At 46.8% G+C, this 17,008-nt stretch overlaps 1 protein-coding gene across 3 annotated transcripts in view; it reads right to left on the bottom strand.

Moving 5' to 3' along the window:
* Positions 1–671: 671 nt before the first annotated feature.
* ZNF704 (zinc finger protein 704) overlaps positions 672–17,008 on the bottom strand; it is a 131,378-nt gene continuing 115,041 nt past the window's right edge. The window contains exons 8-10 of one of the 3 annotated variants that reach the window (XR_016021666.1): positions 12,412–12,509; positions 4,034–11,751; positions 672–1,904 (exon numbers count right to left, since the gene is read on the bottom strand). Coding sequence is in view for 1 of the 3 variants with exons in the window: in XM_019725454.3 (XP_019581013.2) it covers positions 11,640–11,751; positions 12,412–12,509 (210 nt within the window). In the remaining 2 variants the exon portion in view is untranslated. Of the gene's footprint in view, positions 11,752–12,411; positions 12,510–17,008 lie in introns of all 3 variants that reach the window. The other 2 variants (XR_016021665.1, XM_019725454.3) reach the window with 2 other exon arrangements.

Below are 17,008 nucleotides of genomic sequence, written 5' to 3'. Positions count from 1 at the left end.
ATTTCGGGTAATTCTCAAAAGAGCACCAGAACGTGGGAATATCTCTAAACCAGGCAACAGGCCACGTCCAGGCTGATTGGACTAGGACTACATAAAGGACTGTCCAAGCCAGGCTAATTCATCTCTCTCTCTGTCATTACCATGTCCATGATCAGGACGAGACTTACAAAGGTGAAATCCCTTGTCCAGTCACCTACCTTGCAAGAGACAGACTCGGGTTTGTGCCCAAGTCCATTCAAGTGCAAAGCTGCTACCTTGCTGCACAGAAACATGTGCTTGGCTTCTGTGGGTGAATGTGTCAAGTTCTAGTGGGCACAGCTGTGGCCTAGGGGAGGCTCTCTGGGCTGGTGTGGCTCCAGAGCGGACACTGCCTTTGCTCTGTGGGTTGTCACTACGTGTCTGGGACAAGGGGACCAGCAGCCCAGGCGCGAGCAGACTTTGCCAGGGGATGGGTTTGAGTTGTCACCATCAGGGCTGGACTCTAGAAGAGAGATGCGCATTCCACATGTTTCTAAAAATAGCCTTGAACAGTTGACATGGCAAAGATGTCCTTTTGGTTGTAAATGATTTTTTTACAGCTGTCCTAGGTAAAACCTCCAAGCCTCTCACCCCCAGCGAGCCTCTCTTGGGTACAAGTTAGTTATCCTTTACTTAAATAAGCAGCCCCCAAATAGAAGCAGATACACAAAAACTTTTATTAAGTGGAAGTTAGACCTCATGGTAATTAACCAGTTACAAGTGCATTGCAGCTCGTGTGTGGACACTGTAGCAGTCAGAATGGTCTTCCCGACAGTCCCGTGTGCTGGCTTAGCCTGGGCAGGTCCGGCCCGAGAGCCACACAACGGAGTCCGTACAGGCCAACGAGGATGTAGACAGGCCACCCCAGGTTCATTGTCACAGCTAAGCATTACAGAACACGGAAGTCCAAAGACCAGAAGACTATAACTAACATGATTCTTACCATACACCTCGACTTCTATAAATACGTCCACAGGACCAGTGTGGCAGATCCTTGCCACTGGGGACAGTCCCCTTCCGGTATTTTCTACAGAAATGGGCCGCGGAACCTGTAAACACTCAGCGGTCCTCCTGGTGGGACCGTAGGGAGATGCCGCTGTCCCCTCGGGAAAGTGCAGTTTCGTTTAACTGGTGTGAACGTTTTATGTTGTAAATCTTCAATCTGAAATTTTTCTTCGATTTCAATTAGCACCAGTTTATTTTAAACATTTTTTTTTTCCTGGTGTTACGTATTTAGGAAACATGGATGTTTTCAACCAGCACACGAAGTCCCAAACAATGGAAAGCAAAAAACATTCAAAAAGTTGTTTTAGAGAATAGCATTTAGAAAAACAACATCATTGAAACATTCGACAAATCTATGTACAATGTGCCAGAAGCTGACAAGAGGTTGGCCGAGGGACAGTCACAAAAAGGTTTATGACCCTGAACCTCCACAGGCTGTATTTACAGTTGGCTAGGCATGTAGAAATGCAGTATCAGAACATCTGAATTTGGCTAAAAATCATATAAAAAGACACACCCCTACCCCGACCTCGGTAACTTCTAACTAGGTAGCAGACATACCATGAGTACCAGCTTGAGAAGTGCGTTTTCCCTTATTTTACATACAAACAGTTGAGAAGCTTTCTCAGGAGACACAGAAGAGAACAGGAATGGTAGACAAATGTTCTTTATTTCCACATTGTCAGATGAAGGAAAGAACTTTTTTTTTTTTTTTTTTTTTTTCATACTGAGTAACGTAGCAAAACCCTGATTAAGGAGCAAAGATAAATTGTCAATGGAAAAGGTTTCAGGAAAATACAAAATCGACAAGAGGGAAGAAGAAATGTGTGCATATTCTAGATGGACTTCCCCGGAATATAAGTGACCATCTCCAGGTAATTCTGAAAAAAAAAGAGCAATGATTTGCTTTGCTGGACAATGTTTTTATGTTCTGTTCTTTGAAATTATATGACCTCTGAAGAAATTATTTTTTTCCTTAAGTGGAGAATTAAACACACCAGATACAACCTATGCTGTATTTATCCAACGCAATACTCCTTAACTATGCAGTTTTGTTTGCTTGTTAATCCAATGTTATTAGAACACAGACCTCGGAAGAACGGGGCACGTCTTGTTACAGCCAACATGTCCCTCTTCTGTTTAAGAAGTAAAATAGAAACCATCTCCCATTTATTCACCATAATGGCTGAATTTGTTTAGAGCCTGAAGTTTCAATGCCTTGTCTTTAAAAATATCACCTAGAAGAATACAGACGCGAGCCCCACATCCCCATAATGATATGTGTTCAGGTTTACTTTGAATAATTTGTGGTTGTGATAAGTCTCTATGAGAAGAATTGACTTGGATTCGACACAAAATAAACATTACTCTTTGCAAATGCATAGTTTGTAACTTTATACATTCATTCACTAATATTAACTAACGACTTCTGTAAGCCGCACTTAACCTCCAAATGGTGGTAAGATTGTATTTCAAAAGATCTCTAAAAATTGGATAGCACTGCTGCGTCACTTTTGAATTCGTGCCCAATTATAGGTTAACACCTGTCATTTAACCTCTGGCAAGCAAACGGATGGATCCACCACTTTCTCTCTTCAGTCTATCTGTCTCCTTTGTTTAGCAGGCACTAAAAAGCAATGCTTTCTACGGACAGCATTGCCACCAACTACCCCGTTTTACGTGTTTTATAATTTCCTCTTAATATTTTAGATTTGGTGTAGAAAACGATTCGAAAGATGGCTTAATTTTTCAAAGTAGACTTTTTTTAAAATTTATTTTTTTAAGCCTTATCACGGCCTGAGGGCAACAGAGGTTTGCTGACAACTGCTGCCCCTCTCACTCCCCAGCCCCCTCTTTCGAAGAAGACCGCAGACACAAACCCTTTGGGACCTAGCGGTTTTTTCTTATCCTGAGTTCTTCTAAGTATATAGATTTTGATACACGAAACGCTTTGGGAACTACACTAGTGTCTGGTTATTCCAGAGAGCACGTGTTTACATGGCTGACCATCGTCCAACCATTAATTACAAAAATAGGAATTTTAGGGTGCGTTGTAGGAAAATATTGATAAATGGCATTATTATTATTATTATTATTATTATTATTACACCTATGATCCACATTCCTGGGTTATTTTATACCGAGGGCATTTTCAGTTATTGAAGTCACAGAACAAGTATATTTGGGGGTATTGAGCTTTTCCCTACAAATCCAACTCCATTCTAAGCTTCCTACCAGTGGTCACAGAGGTTCCCCAGTCAGGAGACTTTAGAAGAAGGGGCTTGCTGTCATCACAGGGCTTGGTCAAGGCTTTGCAATCTGCAAGGGATGCATCCTTATTTTGGGGTGGCATCAGGGCACTTTATGATTAAGCTACACTGTTGATCACAGGGGGGTAATTCCACCCCTGGCAGCAGCCGCTGGCCTGAGTTCCACCTCTTTTCTCTCTGTCCCACCATCTGTGCCCGAAACGTGCGTGGGAAGCTCCACTGGGGTGAGGAACAAGGGTGTCACGAGGTGAGCAGACTGGAGCTGTGGCTTTTTCATCCCATAGATATAAAATTAAAGCAACGGCACCCTGTGGGAGCCACTTCCTTTCTCATAAAAAGGCCAGTTCAGTTTTCAGGCTGTATCATGTGGGCAGAGGCCAAGCCGAGAGTAAGGAAAGGTGACCCACCCTCCCTCTGCCTCTCCCTGTCAGGTCTGGTCCACAGGTTAGGGGCTGGGGGAAAGGGCACTCGGAGTCAGGCTGCCAGGACAGGCGATCTGCCTGTGGTTCTTCCTCAGTGAGTCTGACCCAGTCTCGTGCTGAGTGTGACCGGCCCTGCTCTGAGTGGTCACCCAGAACTGCTCAGACAGATGGGAATTCTTCCTCAGAAGAAGGGGTGGCCTCACTGACGGAGCCCAACTCACCAAGCACAGTGACATTTATCCCTTTGGACTTAAAGAGTGAGAAACGAGGAGCCCAGAAGCAAAATATTTCCTCTGGGGCTTTGGGCAGGGAACATACGTAATGACAGCATGGCTGCTGGTGCGGCAGGTGAGAGCAGACGGGAGAGGGATGTGTCACCAGCGAATGCGAGGTGGCTGCCAGACGGGGACTGTCCTCTCCCTCTCAAAGCTCAGCTTCTCCAGAGTGCTGGTTTTCCTTTTCAGCCAACGGTGCAGAGAGAATTCGGAAGAAAATAGATGAGCAACTTTTTAAAAAAAAGAAAATGTCATTCTTTAAAGACGGCTCTCTTGCCTTTTCTGGGAGTTGCTGCTTTCTACTCTGGTTAATTTTCTGAATTAAAAATTTAGGGAACTGTCCCCTCAGTGAATGTAATACATGGGTCCCCTGCTTTCAAAAGTTTGCGTTAGGTCACTGGGCTTTTACGAAAACCTGATGTCCGCAACCTGTTCTCGCCAAGTGAAAAATCCGAAGACGATTGTCGCTTTTAGAAAAAAGCCATTACCTACGAATGTAGGTCTTCGCTTTACCATTTCTGTTTACAAAGGGTTTCATCAGAATGCTCTACTTTCGAGTAGCGGGGGGAAACCTGGCATTCATTAGACTTGAGAATTAATTTTTAACATTTCATAACATAGATAAAGGGAATCTTTTGTTTGGAAGGTCCCAATTCATTACATGGATGGTGCCCAATAGGAAAGAACATCACGTTTGCATTTGACAAGGTGAATGAATGGGCTTTTTACTGGCTGGGTCATCCCGGGTCTGGCATTGTTTACAAGACTAAGGTCCGAGCTGTAATAAGCCCCTTTCCTTCCTCCTTGCGGGAAGTCATGACTCCCAAGTTCAAGACCACTCCAGGTTGGCCTTGGAGGGGAGTGATGGTGACCCTAAATATTCCTGTGCTACACTCTGTTCTCAGGAAGGTCAAATGACAGCATGGATCCAGAAGAGACCCATTTATTGCACAGGGGAGGTTGGCAACGATCCCCACACCTCAGGAGGTTGGTGTAAGATACCCCTAAATCCATGAACATGAAGGAAGTCACAGCTCACTCTTTCCACGACACGCTTATTCCCGTTTTGTCTCTGTCCTCTGACAGAGAGGCTAAGGTTTTCTGGGTGGAGAAACTCCCCTCAGAGGTCAGTGGACACTCTAAAACACCTAAGTCCCTGCCAGTTCTGAAGCAAGGATTTTGCCATAGAGGAGGTAAAGGGACAGAAGACTTCCCTGGAGCATAAAGTCACGAGACAGGCTGGCCGGGAAGTGTGGAGGGGCTGGCCCAGGGCCTGGGCACGAGGAGACAGCGTGTGCGGTCTTCACTGCAGGGCACAGGGCGGCCCTTTGCCAGCCCCTCGTCACAGTGGTCACGGCAGTGACAACAGAAAGGTCAGCTTACAGTTATCGAATGCTACGGCCTGGGCACATCCCAGGGAGGCAGAGTGAGAGCAGGGAGTCCTTCCATGTATTTGGACCAGACACAAGGCAGAAGGGTAGCCTATTTCTGCATTCAACTCTCCACGAGAGTAAGTCCTGGGGCGAACTCACCTCTTTCCCTTCCTTGACTTTTAGTTGCCCAGACCGTGCCACGGTGTGAGTTTGTGAGGCTGATGGCGGAACTTGACCTGATGGCTATTGCATGTGACATCTGCTCTCCCCAACAGATGGAGCTGGCGGCCAAAGGCTGCATCTGCCCACATACAGGTTTCCTTTGGTCAACGCAGTGCTGGCCAAGAATTTGAGTCAGTTGCCAAACTTAAATGCCAGGTAACATCACATTTGATAACACCAAGTCAGAAACCTCGCCGCCCTGGGCCTGACTTGCTGGTGCTGATTGTCTAAAAGGTGGGTCCCCCTTCAAAGGGGACATGTGTTCTCTGGTCCGCCATAATTTCCACCATTCTCTAGGGTCCATTTGTTGCCTGATCCTGAATCACTCATGGACAGAAGCTGCCCGGCCTTTCCAAGGCATCTGCTATATACACACACCGCTAGGAAGCTTCTCCTTAGAGAAGAGGCGAGACTCACTTGGTTCAACACCAGACAGCAATAAACGCTTCTTGGGAGCTTTGATGCTAGCAGTGGACATATAGAGACTTGCAGACGGCCTCACCTCAGCCACCAGGAGACGCCGTTCACACTGTTCCCTAACTCCGCACGCTTCCACTCTGTACTAAAGCCCACGTGAAAGCGGGGTCTCAGCGACCCTCTGACCCCCTCCTAGGACTTGCCCAGGGGGTGTCCGGCCATTCTATCCCAGTTTTCCTTTTGATGTTCTCTGCAGACTTGGCTAATTAGTCTAGCTTTTGAATGACTAAAATCTTAGAAAGAAAAGATGCTTGCCTGCTTTAACAGTGAGTGGGCTAAAAAAAAAACAAAACAACTGTATAGCATTAGGACCAGTTTGGCAAAGCTCAGAATTATTGGTGCAGTTAATAAGCTCTCCACAGTTCCTTCCTCGTTCCCAGCTCTTGGGAATACAGTGACTTTCTGATCTCAGCCTGGTGTGTCTGTGAATTCTTCACGTGAAGAATCAAGCATTTGTTCTGGTAAGAAAATTCAAGTTATTTAATTAATGCTGAGGACAAAATTATTTGAAACACCACTGATTATCTAAGAATCCTATCTTTGGGCTTACATTCCATGATTTGAGACATTTCCACCAAATGATACTTGCTAGTTAAATGCAGGTTTGTGGTTCTGGTAGGTTGAGCGGTAAGCTTGTCTTTGTGAAGGAATCTATCTTTTTACACTAAAGAAATTTACAAGAATATTTCTCCCATTGCTTATGTGCATGTCTATTAACATTTTAAATACTTAAGATACATAGGATGATTCTTAAAATGTCTTTTTCCCACAAGACTTTGAAAACACACTGGTAGTGATAAACGGAGTAGCAGTTGCCATCTTGATTCTCTTGTAATAATCTTTTCATCTAACCTGCATTTCTACCCTGCAGAGGGTTAATTGAAAAGATATACATCAAAACACTTGCTTAAAAGAGGCATAGCCCTTTGTTTGGAGAGCAGGAACTGCTTATAATATTAACACTTCCTGTCTGGTAAAATACTGTATTTTAAAAAATAAGCTACAATGTATAAAACCAAGGTCATTTCCCACAAAAATGTTCATGTTCGTTGTGATTACAAAAACACGGCATCTTGTAAAATATTTCCAGTTCTGTTAACTTGAGAAGTTCAGTACTAATGCTTATTATAAAAGTGTCATGTCTCTTAGAATTGTAGAAGCCTAAGCAGTATATTTCTTGTCTTATTTGGAAAATTAAGTTATAACTATTACTGTATTTCAGATTACATTTTGACACAACACATTACCGTGGTGATTCTCAGGCCCACAAGAAAAGTTATAAAACATGAGAGATTGTCTTCAAAAAAAAAAAAAAAAAAGAGGAACTATTTACAAAACAGGACCAGAAGTAAAATTCCCGTTTTGATTGCTGGTCCTGTGATAGATACACCTTTTAAAGCATGTTGACCATCGGGCATGGGCTTTTTCAAAGCCAGTCACACTAAGCAAACCAGTCGGTCTTAAATAAATGTTATCCTTTCTTGCTGGATTGGTGTGCGCTATTTACTGATACAACTGGTACCTAAAAGTGCTAATCTCATTTTACTGACTTCTGGTTTGATTAGTTACAATGCAAAAAGAGACAAGGAAACAATTCCCAGAACCCCACAGGCAGGAGGAGAAGGGCAGTGTATGTGCCGCTGGCTGGTCGGGTTGTTTTCTTAGAGACACGAAATGCCCAGTTGACCCTGTGCCCTGCACATTCGCCAATGATCCCATTCCCGTCCGTCTTCACGCACCCTGCTCTGCTCCCACCCATGCGTGTGCACAGATCCTTTCCTGTGTTCATACAGGCAGTGCTACAGTGGATGTGGTCGAGAGAGTTCTGCAGGGCCCAGAGACAATGCAGCGCCTTCTCCACAAAAGTCCATAGGAGTTTGCTCCCTCAGTGCTGTGACCGTAACACACAGCCCTAGTGGCTTTCGCCGTGTAGTTAATGACGAGTCATCCCACTGGTGATTGGAAAAGGGAATGCCAAGGCTTCGTAGTCACGGGTACATTCAGAAAGACCCTCACGCGAGTCTGTGGCCACTCGCCAGGGACTCAGCCTCTGGTCCAGATGTCGGCCTTCAGCGCAGGTCAGCCCCCCAGAGACGGCTCTTCTGTGCAGAGTGGCCGCCCACACCTCGACACGTCCGCACAGTCCAGTTCACGTGAATGATACCATGTTCACTAAAAAAAACTTACGACTTTAGAGATAATAAAAGTCTTCCTCGTCTTAAGAGCCTCCAGTTCCAATTGCCACATAATTTTCCCTGAGGAAATGAATATTACTTATAGGATTTTGCTACTATTCTCAAGGTATCCTCTCCTGTGTGTACAGGTCTCGCCTCTTTTCTCTAAACATTCTCAAGTGCACACTGTGCTTTCGTTTCCCAGTGATGCCTCAAGATGGAAGAAGTGGGTTCAGACCGCTGGCTAGTTCAGAACCCAGGGCAAACGGGCCCCTTCCGCACACTGTCTTCTTGCTGCAGGCAGCTGCCGCCAGGGACAATGTGCAGCTATCTGTGCATCACTGTGAAATGCCTTCTTGGAGAGAGAGGAGAACTCTTTTCTGAAGGAAGGGGCATCAGGGAGAGAAAAGTCAAGGCTACGACCTGCTTATTTAGAAATACTTTGGGACCAGAATCTGTGGCAGTGCCACTGTTTGCACAGATAGGTCTCTGAGGTCCCCGCGATGGAAGGGGCCGCAGTTCAGCCGCCTGTGTGTGCCGTGCCAGGGGATGTCGCTTCCCAACCATTTCCCTCCTCCCTCTGCCGAGTGAAGACAGAAAAGAACGTGGTACCACAGAGATGGCGTAAATGAAAGTCGGGCTTCATTTGGCACTTCGTTTAGTTCCAAAGTATAACAAAATAGCTGTACATTTTTTTTTTTTTAATTTTAGCTTCTACAATCAGTGTTGTATATTGCAATTCATAGCTTTCTGGAGGCCTGCTAGAAATTTAACCCCTTTTCTTCGAGGCCAGCCAGGCGAAGCTTGGTGGTCCCCTAGTTATCACCCACCTTGGTACAGGGAGTGGGTGCCTGCGTGTGCATGGAGGGACCGAGTGTCTGTGCACATTGGGAAGCCAGAGAAGAGGGTGCACCAGGCCCTGAGCTGGCCGGCAGAAAGGGGCGCCCACATGGGTGGGGGACCTGGACGAGTGTGTGTAAAGAAGGCTTTAGAAAGGGAGTCTCAGGGCAGTTGCACTCAGCTCTCCCTTCTGCTGGTACTTGTGCCTCGGCTAAAGTCCAGGTAAGGGCTGGGCTGGGCTCAGCCAGGCCCGACCTCAGAACCCATGTCCTATATCTCTCGGGGAGAGGCACAGAGTGGACCCAGGACTGCCCCACAGCAAAGGGCTCCCCCTCCTGTACCCCAGAGTTCTCTGGTGTGGGGGGTGGATTTGGCCCCTCATCACGTTAATCACTTTTGATTAGCAACTTAGTGCAAGGATGAAGCGCCAGAGAGCCTTACTGAAGACAAACCCTCTGCTGTGTTTAAGGACATAGGGAGCCCGCTGAAATGGCCGACCAGCCCTGGCCTTACCACGGCTCCTGGGCATTCCACCCACAGCAGGAGGGCCTGCAGGTGAAGGGACAGTTCAGCAGGGAGCAGGAGAGACATGCTGGGGGTTCAGGGTACAGGATATTCCTGCACTTATAAAAGGGCCTCTCCTGGCTGATCTCAGAAGTACTAAGCAGACATCAGACAGAGCAGGTGCTGGGGTGAGGGCTGAGGGAACCGCCGGATGTGAAACTAAATGGAGCTCTTCTTCCGCTCTCTTGAAATCAGTGTTTTTACAGAAAAAAATAAATGCAGGAGAAACACAGGAGCTCTTCCCAGGAATAATGTTTGAAAAAGTCATAGGAGAGTTTAAAAAACAAAATTGCCAAAATATGTGAATGTAGATGGTGGACGTTACACTGCAGAGCCTCCTTTATATAAAAAAAGGGTACCTGTTATTACTAGATGACGTCTCAAGACTCTTTAAAAAGAAGTGTATGTACAATCTCTAGACATATATTAAACTTTCCTTTGTGCAACTTGATTTAACATTCCTATGGCTGCTCGCAGGCTCCCATCCCACACACGGCCTCCTCGAGGGCGCTTGCACCTCTTTGCATAGGTATAGGAGGAATGACTTCAGCAGGGCAGTCAAGAGGAGGGTGGAAGTTTATAGGGCTTGACAACTACTCCCCTCTCCCTGCACCATTACCGCCAAATCAACCAACCAACCAACCACACAACCAACCAACCAGCCAGCCAGCCATTCAGCTGAGAAAGCCTGGCAAGTGCAATACACTGCAAGCCCTGGCCCTGCTAATCCCAGAGTTCTATACCGACACGCGTTTTCCTTTTGGTGTTCTCTGTGTTCCCTTCCGAGCAAACGCTGAATGACTAGCTCCACTATTTTTATAAGAAAAATAAAGGTGTAGCTCTTCCCTTTACCCACACAACGTCTCGATTGTTCATGAAGCCATCGCCCAGACACGCTAAAGCACAAAACCTAGCAAAGTGCACTCAGAACGGACGTTGGTTTGCTGACCTCGCGTGGCTTTCTGAACAGATGGGGATGCAAAGGCTGTGCTCTGCTGTCTACAGTAAGCCTGCAGGGCCAGCTTGAGTTCTCGACCTTTTCTCAAACCAGACAGTGTGGAGTTCGGAGGGAAGGCCCGATGACCCATCGACCTGGCAATGACCGTCAGACAAGCGGTGACGCACAGATCCCAGCTGCAGTTTGCATCACATTCCTGAAGGAAGCATCAGGCTTACCGGAGGGCTCCAGCTGCTGGTTCTGGACTGAGCTGTGGCAGGTAGAGAAGGAGCTGGGCCTCTTGGGGAAGGCTCTGTACGGATCCCAGAAAGCCTCCTAGGTGTCTCCCAACAGTGACGGCGGGACGTCCTGAGCTCGCTCAGCTTAGAGCTGAAGTCTGCTGGTGATTCCATCATCAGTCTCTTTGAGCTTCTGCCATCGGGGGCCCTTCAAGCTCACTGCTCTGCCGTGGTTGTTTGGGGCCGTTCTTCAAAACAAAACAAACCAACAAACAAGACAGACATAGAAAAAAATCCCCAGAGTGCTGCCCTTTCTGGCAACACAGCACGACGTGTGCTGCTCCAAGACGTCACATGGAAAACCAGGGAAAGACTATTCACACGAAAGCAGGTATTGTTCTTTGTACAAACGCTACGGGATAACATGTAGCTTTTTGTGTGTGTGGAAAAAAACACTTCAGAAACGGCATTATTCAGAAAGCTTATCAAAATATGCCTCCTTTCTAGGAAGCATGGGCTTTGTGGGTTCAAATGCTACAGAAGTCCACAGTTTTCAGACCTAGACACACAGCAAGGAAGGATGATTTTTCTTTTCACACACACACACACAAAACAAGTTACAGATGCTCTAGGCTCTACTCTTAGCAAGACCAGGGAGGGTGGTGACCTGGTTTTCTTTTTTGCTGTAATTCCACCAAGGCTCCTGGAAGTGCTTTTCCTGGGCTTCCGGTGTGTTTTGCTCGGAAGGAAGAGCGTTGTCCAAAGCCTGCAGTGGGAGGTGAGGATGGCCGTGGGCTGGCGGCTGGGCCGCAGGCCGCGTGGCTCAGTCGGTGAAGCGCTGGCAGGCCTTCTTCCAGCGACAGGCCGTGCACCAGAGGTCCCGGTGCTCCATGCCGTATACCTTCCGGCACTTTCTGCCCTCTCCCCGAGGCTTCCTGTAACACAAATGAGGACAACGTGCTCAGCGGGAGGAACTGGGGGGGGGGGGGGGGGCTCAAAATCCCTTGAAAGGTCGAGGAAAAAAAAAGTTAGGCCACACCATGGGATTCTCTCCAGGTCAGGTTTCAGCACGTACAGGGTGTCTGTACGGCCACTGCACTGGGGCGCTTACGATTTACTTCTATACTTGTAAACTCTCTGTCCATTTGTGGACATGTCCACTTGCCCATCTCTGTAACAGGGAATTACACCAACACATATGAGAGATGCCAGGAGAGAGCATTACTCTTTCAAGGTTTTAAATATGCACTTTCGAAGTCTCTCTTCCTTCTCAGAGTTTTAGCATCCTTGTTAAGGGAGCCCCTGGTTCAGGAGTAAAAACTCTACCTTGGAGGTCATTCAATACAGAGGTTAGTGTACCATGGCTTTAAGCAAACCCAGTGACCCCACTGCCTGTCCTGTAAGGACACTCACTGGGAACAACAAAAACAACAAATCTCTGTTCGTAGTTAATGGATGAGGAAACAAGAAAGGGCACCTCGTCCGTGATGGGGAAATGTTACGGAAGGTTGTATCTCAGCTTTCTTTTTCTGGCCGCTCTCCTATTTTTCAGCTAATTCCCTGGAGATGAGGGTGTGGCCTTGCAGGCATCATACCTCAGGCTGACCGTCCCTCTGGGCGGGGACGACAGGACCGTATGCGTGTGCTGTCTCTGCTCTCCTGTGCCCAGTGGATGATGATGTGTTGGTGACACCTGGTAAGTACACGGAAACAAAGGTGACTGGGCAGGTTCTACTCACTGTACATTTATTTAGCCTCTGCGATGTGGCCAGTGAACTTGACCATCAGACATGGAGGTAAAATGCATCCTTCACAGAGACCACATCTTACAGTGGTTGGGGAATGCTTGTGGCAGAATGCACATGCATCCCTAAACCGAAGACACCCAGCAACAACGAATGCTGTAAAATCTTCATGACTCCACCTCTGTGCATTCCAGCTTGCCCACAGTGACATATTTTCACTTGCATGATAGTTTAAACCTTAAAGTATATTCCCATTCCAAGCCTCAGGATCTCCTTTAGGAAAAGCTAGAGAGGTTAAGAGAGTTATCTAAAGGGACGCAACGCAGCTCATCTGTGGCCCCAACACTGTGTGGCCCTTGGTCCTTTGTTTGCTCTGTTAGATCATTCACAGCCGCTAAATAAAAGGCTTTTTGCACAGGACATCCGCACAGCAGACTCTGGGGTCCCAGAGGAATAAAGGCGAGAAGTCTGAGCAAATCCAGAACGAATGTCATCCCCAGAATCCTTAGCGAGCGTCACTGGGTACCAGGTTCTCTGACAGCTGCTTTAATTTTCACAACTACCCCATGGGATAAGTACTGTTATCGTTCCCATTTTGTAGAGGAGAAAAACAAGGCATAGGGAGGTTATGTAACTTGCCCAAGGTCACAGGACTAATAAATGGCAGGGCCAGGGCTGCTCTGAGCTCTGCCCTCTTACCCCCCAGCCTCCCCCAGTAACAACAGGACGGCCCTTTGTTCTCCATTCCTCTTGGGCTTCTCAGTCTCCCTGCTTCTCAGTCTCCCTGCTTCGTCTGCTCTCGTAACACTAAGTATCTTCCCAGCTCCTGGGGTTCTCAAAAGCTGTAAGAAACTAATTTTCATAACCAAAGATAAATGATGTTTCAAGTAAACATATACTGTTGTTACAGGAGGGCAGACAATACAGTTAAAAACGTGATCATTTAGAAGTGAACATGGCCTTAGAAATACCACTGCCAGTTAACTGTTACGGGAACATTCTTAAGGCAGCCTTACAGAGCTGCTTTTCTCCAGTGCAGGGACTAGTGTATTCCAGTCAACTTAAACATAAAGGAATGGACATCTGGGTTATTTTTCCAGACAGTAATTTAAAAAAAAAATTAAACAGGGACGGACGGGTGGCTCAGTTGGTTGGAGCGCATCCTCTCAACCACAAGGTTGCCGATTTGACTCCTGCAAGGGATGGTGGGCTGCGCCCCCTTCAACTATCAACGGCAACTGGACCTGGAGCTCAGCTGCGTCCTCCACAACTAAGATTGAAAGGACAACTTGACTTGGATGGAGCTGATGAGAGTTCTGGGAAAGACACACCACTGTTCCCCAATAAAAAAAAAAATTCCTGGAAACACACACTGTTCCCCAATAAAGTCCTATTCCCCTTCTCCAATAAAATCTTTAAAAAAAATTAAAGAGGTTAAAAAACCCTGAACCTTTAAACCATTATTGCCGTGAGTCTGAATTATTCTGTAACATTGGTCTTAATTCTTGTTAGAGTTGGGTGGAGGGAGGGCCAGCAGAGGTGAGTGACCTCCGTGATGTTTTAGAAATGAAAGCGTTGGAGTTCAGTGGGTAAATATGTAGGTTCTTCTAGGAGCAGAATCCCCCTACCCCCCACCCCCTACCCCCCGCCGGCCCAATCCCTGACCAGGATTCATAATAGCAAATGAGAGGGAGTGAATACTGCAGCTGTGCCCAACCACATGACATAGAATGACCTAAAATGCGCTCATATGAATTATTTTAAGTGATCAGGACAATAAAAAATTTTTCTTTTAATTTTTTTTTATTGGGGAATATTGGGGAACAGTGTGTTTTTCCAGGACCCATCAGCTCCAAGTCAAGTCATTTTGTTTTGTTTTGTTGTTTTTTAAAGTTTATTGGGGAACAGTGTGTTTTTCCAGGACCCATCAGCTCCAAGTCAAGTCATTTTTGTTTTTTCTTTTAAATTTTATTGGGGAACAGTGTGTTTTTCCAAGACCCATCAGCTCCACATCAAGCCGTTGTTTTCACTCTAGTTGTGGAGGGCACAGCTCACTGGCCCATGTGGGAATCAAACCGGCGACGGTGGTGTTATGAGCGCTGTGCTCTAACCAACTGAGCCACCCGGCCACCACATACAAATTTTTTTTTAATTACTGTAGTACTTGTGTCTCGAGAATACTTCCTTATTTAGTCAGAGAATTGGAAACATTTAGATGACATGACAATGACACTATTTCCATCCGCCGTGGAAGGTTCCCAATTTTGCAGAATTGCCAGCCCCCTTTTGTGTGTGGTCATATGAGATTGTAGGATGGTCTTCATTCAACGTGTACTAATTAAGCACATGCTATGCACAGGCACCGTTCTGGATTGTGGGGGTACAGCCCTGCACAGAACAAAGGCTCTGCCCTTATAGAGCAGACATTCTAGTGTAGAGACAGACAGCAACACCAGACAAATAAGGTCATTCTAGTGACAAGTGCCTGAAGACAATAAAATAGGGTAACAGGCAGAGCTTGATCTCGGACAGGACACTTGTTTATTCAGGGGGCTGAGAGAAGGCCCCTTGAGGAGGATACCTTTTATCTCCCAGGCACCCCACAGAAAGGGACAGCAGTGACAAAGGCCCCCAGCTGCAGAGTGGCATCGGGGCGAGAAGACGCTGTGTGGGGGGCCGAGGAGGGCAGACGGAAGATGGTAGATTCACGGCATGTCTTGTAGCTCTGAGAAGGAGTTTGAATGTTACTCTAAGGGCACGGCAAGGATTTGGAGAGTTTTAAGAAAGTGAGACATCTGATTAATGCTTTGAAAAAATCGCTTTGGCTTCTTGGAGAATGAATTAGAGACAGCTGGAGAGGGGCCCCGAAGACTGGTTAAGAGGCTTTTTGCAATATTTTGGCGGAAATGTTCCGGTGACCTAGCGAGGTGTGTGGCCGTGCTGGTGAGAAGGGGCTGGACTCGTGTGCTTTCGAGGCAGAGTCTGGGATGTGCCGACAGATGGGACACAGGACAAAGCAACAGACAAATCTTTAGATGAATCTGGGATGAATTAAGTGGGGTCAAGGCTGAGTCCTCGATCCTGGCCTGAACGGCTAAGGGGACACTGGCGCCATTTACTGAAATGTAAGGACCAGGTGTCTGAAAATTCCATTATTTTGTCTCAGTCGTCTCCACATTTTAATTTCTTTTGTTTTATATCTTAACCATTTCTAATTTCTATTGTGGGGCATGTTTTATAACATATGTAATATACTTGGAGAGTACTACATGGTATTATTTCTCAATAAATAGGACTGTCGGGCTATATGCCTGTAATTTGTGTTTAAAGAACTCTAAATTATAGTCTGCAAAAATCATGGCTAATTTCTCCTGCATGTTGAGGATATTAGTGTCACACAAACCAGTTGCAAACAGGGAGAATCACTTTCTCTGACCTCCGTTGAATGGTAACGTGACACGTCACAGGTACAGTAATAGCAATGCTTCACTGTGTCAGCCAGTTCCAGGCTGTGCCCAACGACGCCACTCCCCTAGGTGGTGCGATGAGGGCACTGCTCCAAGAGGCCATCTGACTGGCCAGAGTGGAGACCTGCCTCTGAGCTCACCCCAGAGCAGTAATATGGATGCTGTGTCCTGCTGCATATAAGTTGGAGAAACTCATTTTCTTTGTGATTTTCTCTGAAATGGAATAAAACAAAAAAGAGACCTTGGTCTTGGTTTTAACCTCTTATAGGATACTATTCTGAACCCTCCCTCAAGGGGTTAAACCCCAGCTGAGCTACTCACAGTGAAGCAGGGCTATTTGCAGTTGGGAGACCCTCCCGGCTGGTGGGCTCTGGGATGGCAGGCTGATTAGCCCCTATTGCTTGCTGGGGCCTGTTATGGACTGAATGTGTGTCGCCCCCACGTTCACATTGAAGCCCTAATTCCCAGTGTGGTTGTATTTGGAGGAGGGGCCTGTACAGGAAGTAATTAAGGATAAATGAGGCCAAAAGGGTGCGATCCTGTCCCCCTAGGATTGGTGGCCTTATAAGAAGCCACACCAAAGGGCATCCCCCCCCCGAGAGAACAGGCCGTGTGAGGACACACGAGGAGCTGGCCCTGGACAGCCAGGACAAGGGCCTCACTAGGGCCTGAGGGGCCAGCACCTTGCTCTGGGACCTGGAGCTTCCAGAGCTGAGAACATACATTCACTGGCTCGAGGCCCCAGTCTGTGGTAATACGTTAATGCCGTCTGAGCAGACTGCCGCAGGGGCCACAGCTCTCTGCTTTGGGTCAGGAAAAGACAGAGAAAGGAATGGAGATAATTAGGAGAAAAGACGGCCATTCGGGGGGGAAAACAGGTCAAAAAAGCTGCAATTAATGAAGGTCCTCTTCCTACCCCCGAGTCCACAGCCTTGGGCTAGAAAAGCCAGAGCCCCCAGTGGCATTTGTAAATATGCATC

This window comes from Rhinolophus sinicus, chromosome 7 (assembly GCF_057876585.1).
Source record: "Rhinolophus sinicus isolate RSI-liver-muscle chromosome 7, RSI-T2T, whole genome shotgun sequence".
NCBI classification, from domain to species: Eukaryota; Metazoa; Chordata; class Mammalia; order Chiroptera; family Rhinolophidae; genus Rhinolophus; species Rhinolophus sinicus.
The sequence above is the reverse complement of the archived record's forward strand: the minus strand, read 5'-3'. Positions and strand labels throughout refer to the sequence as shown.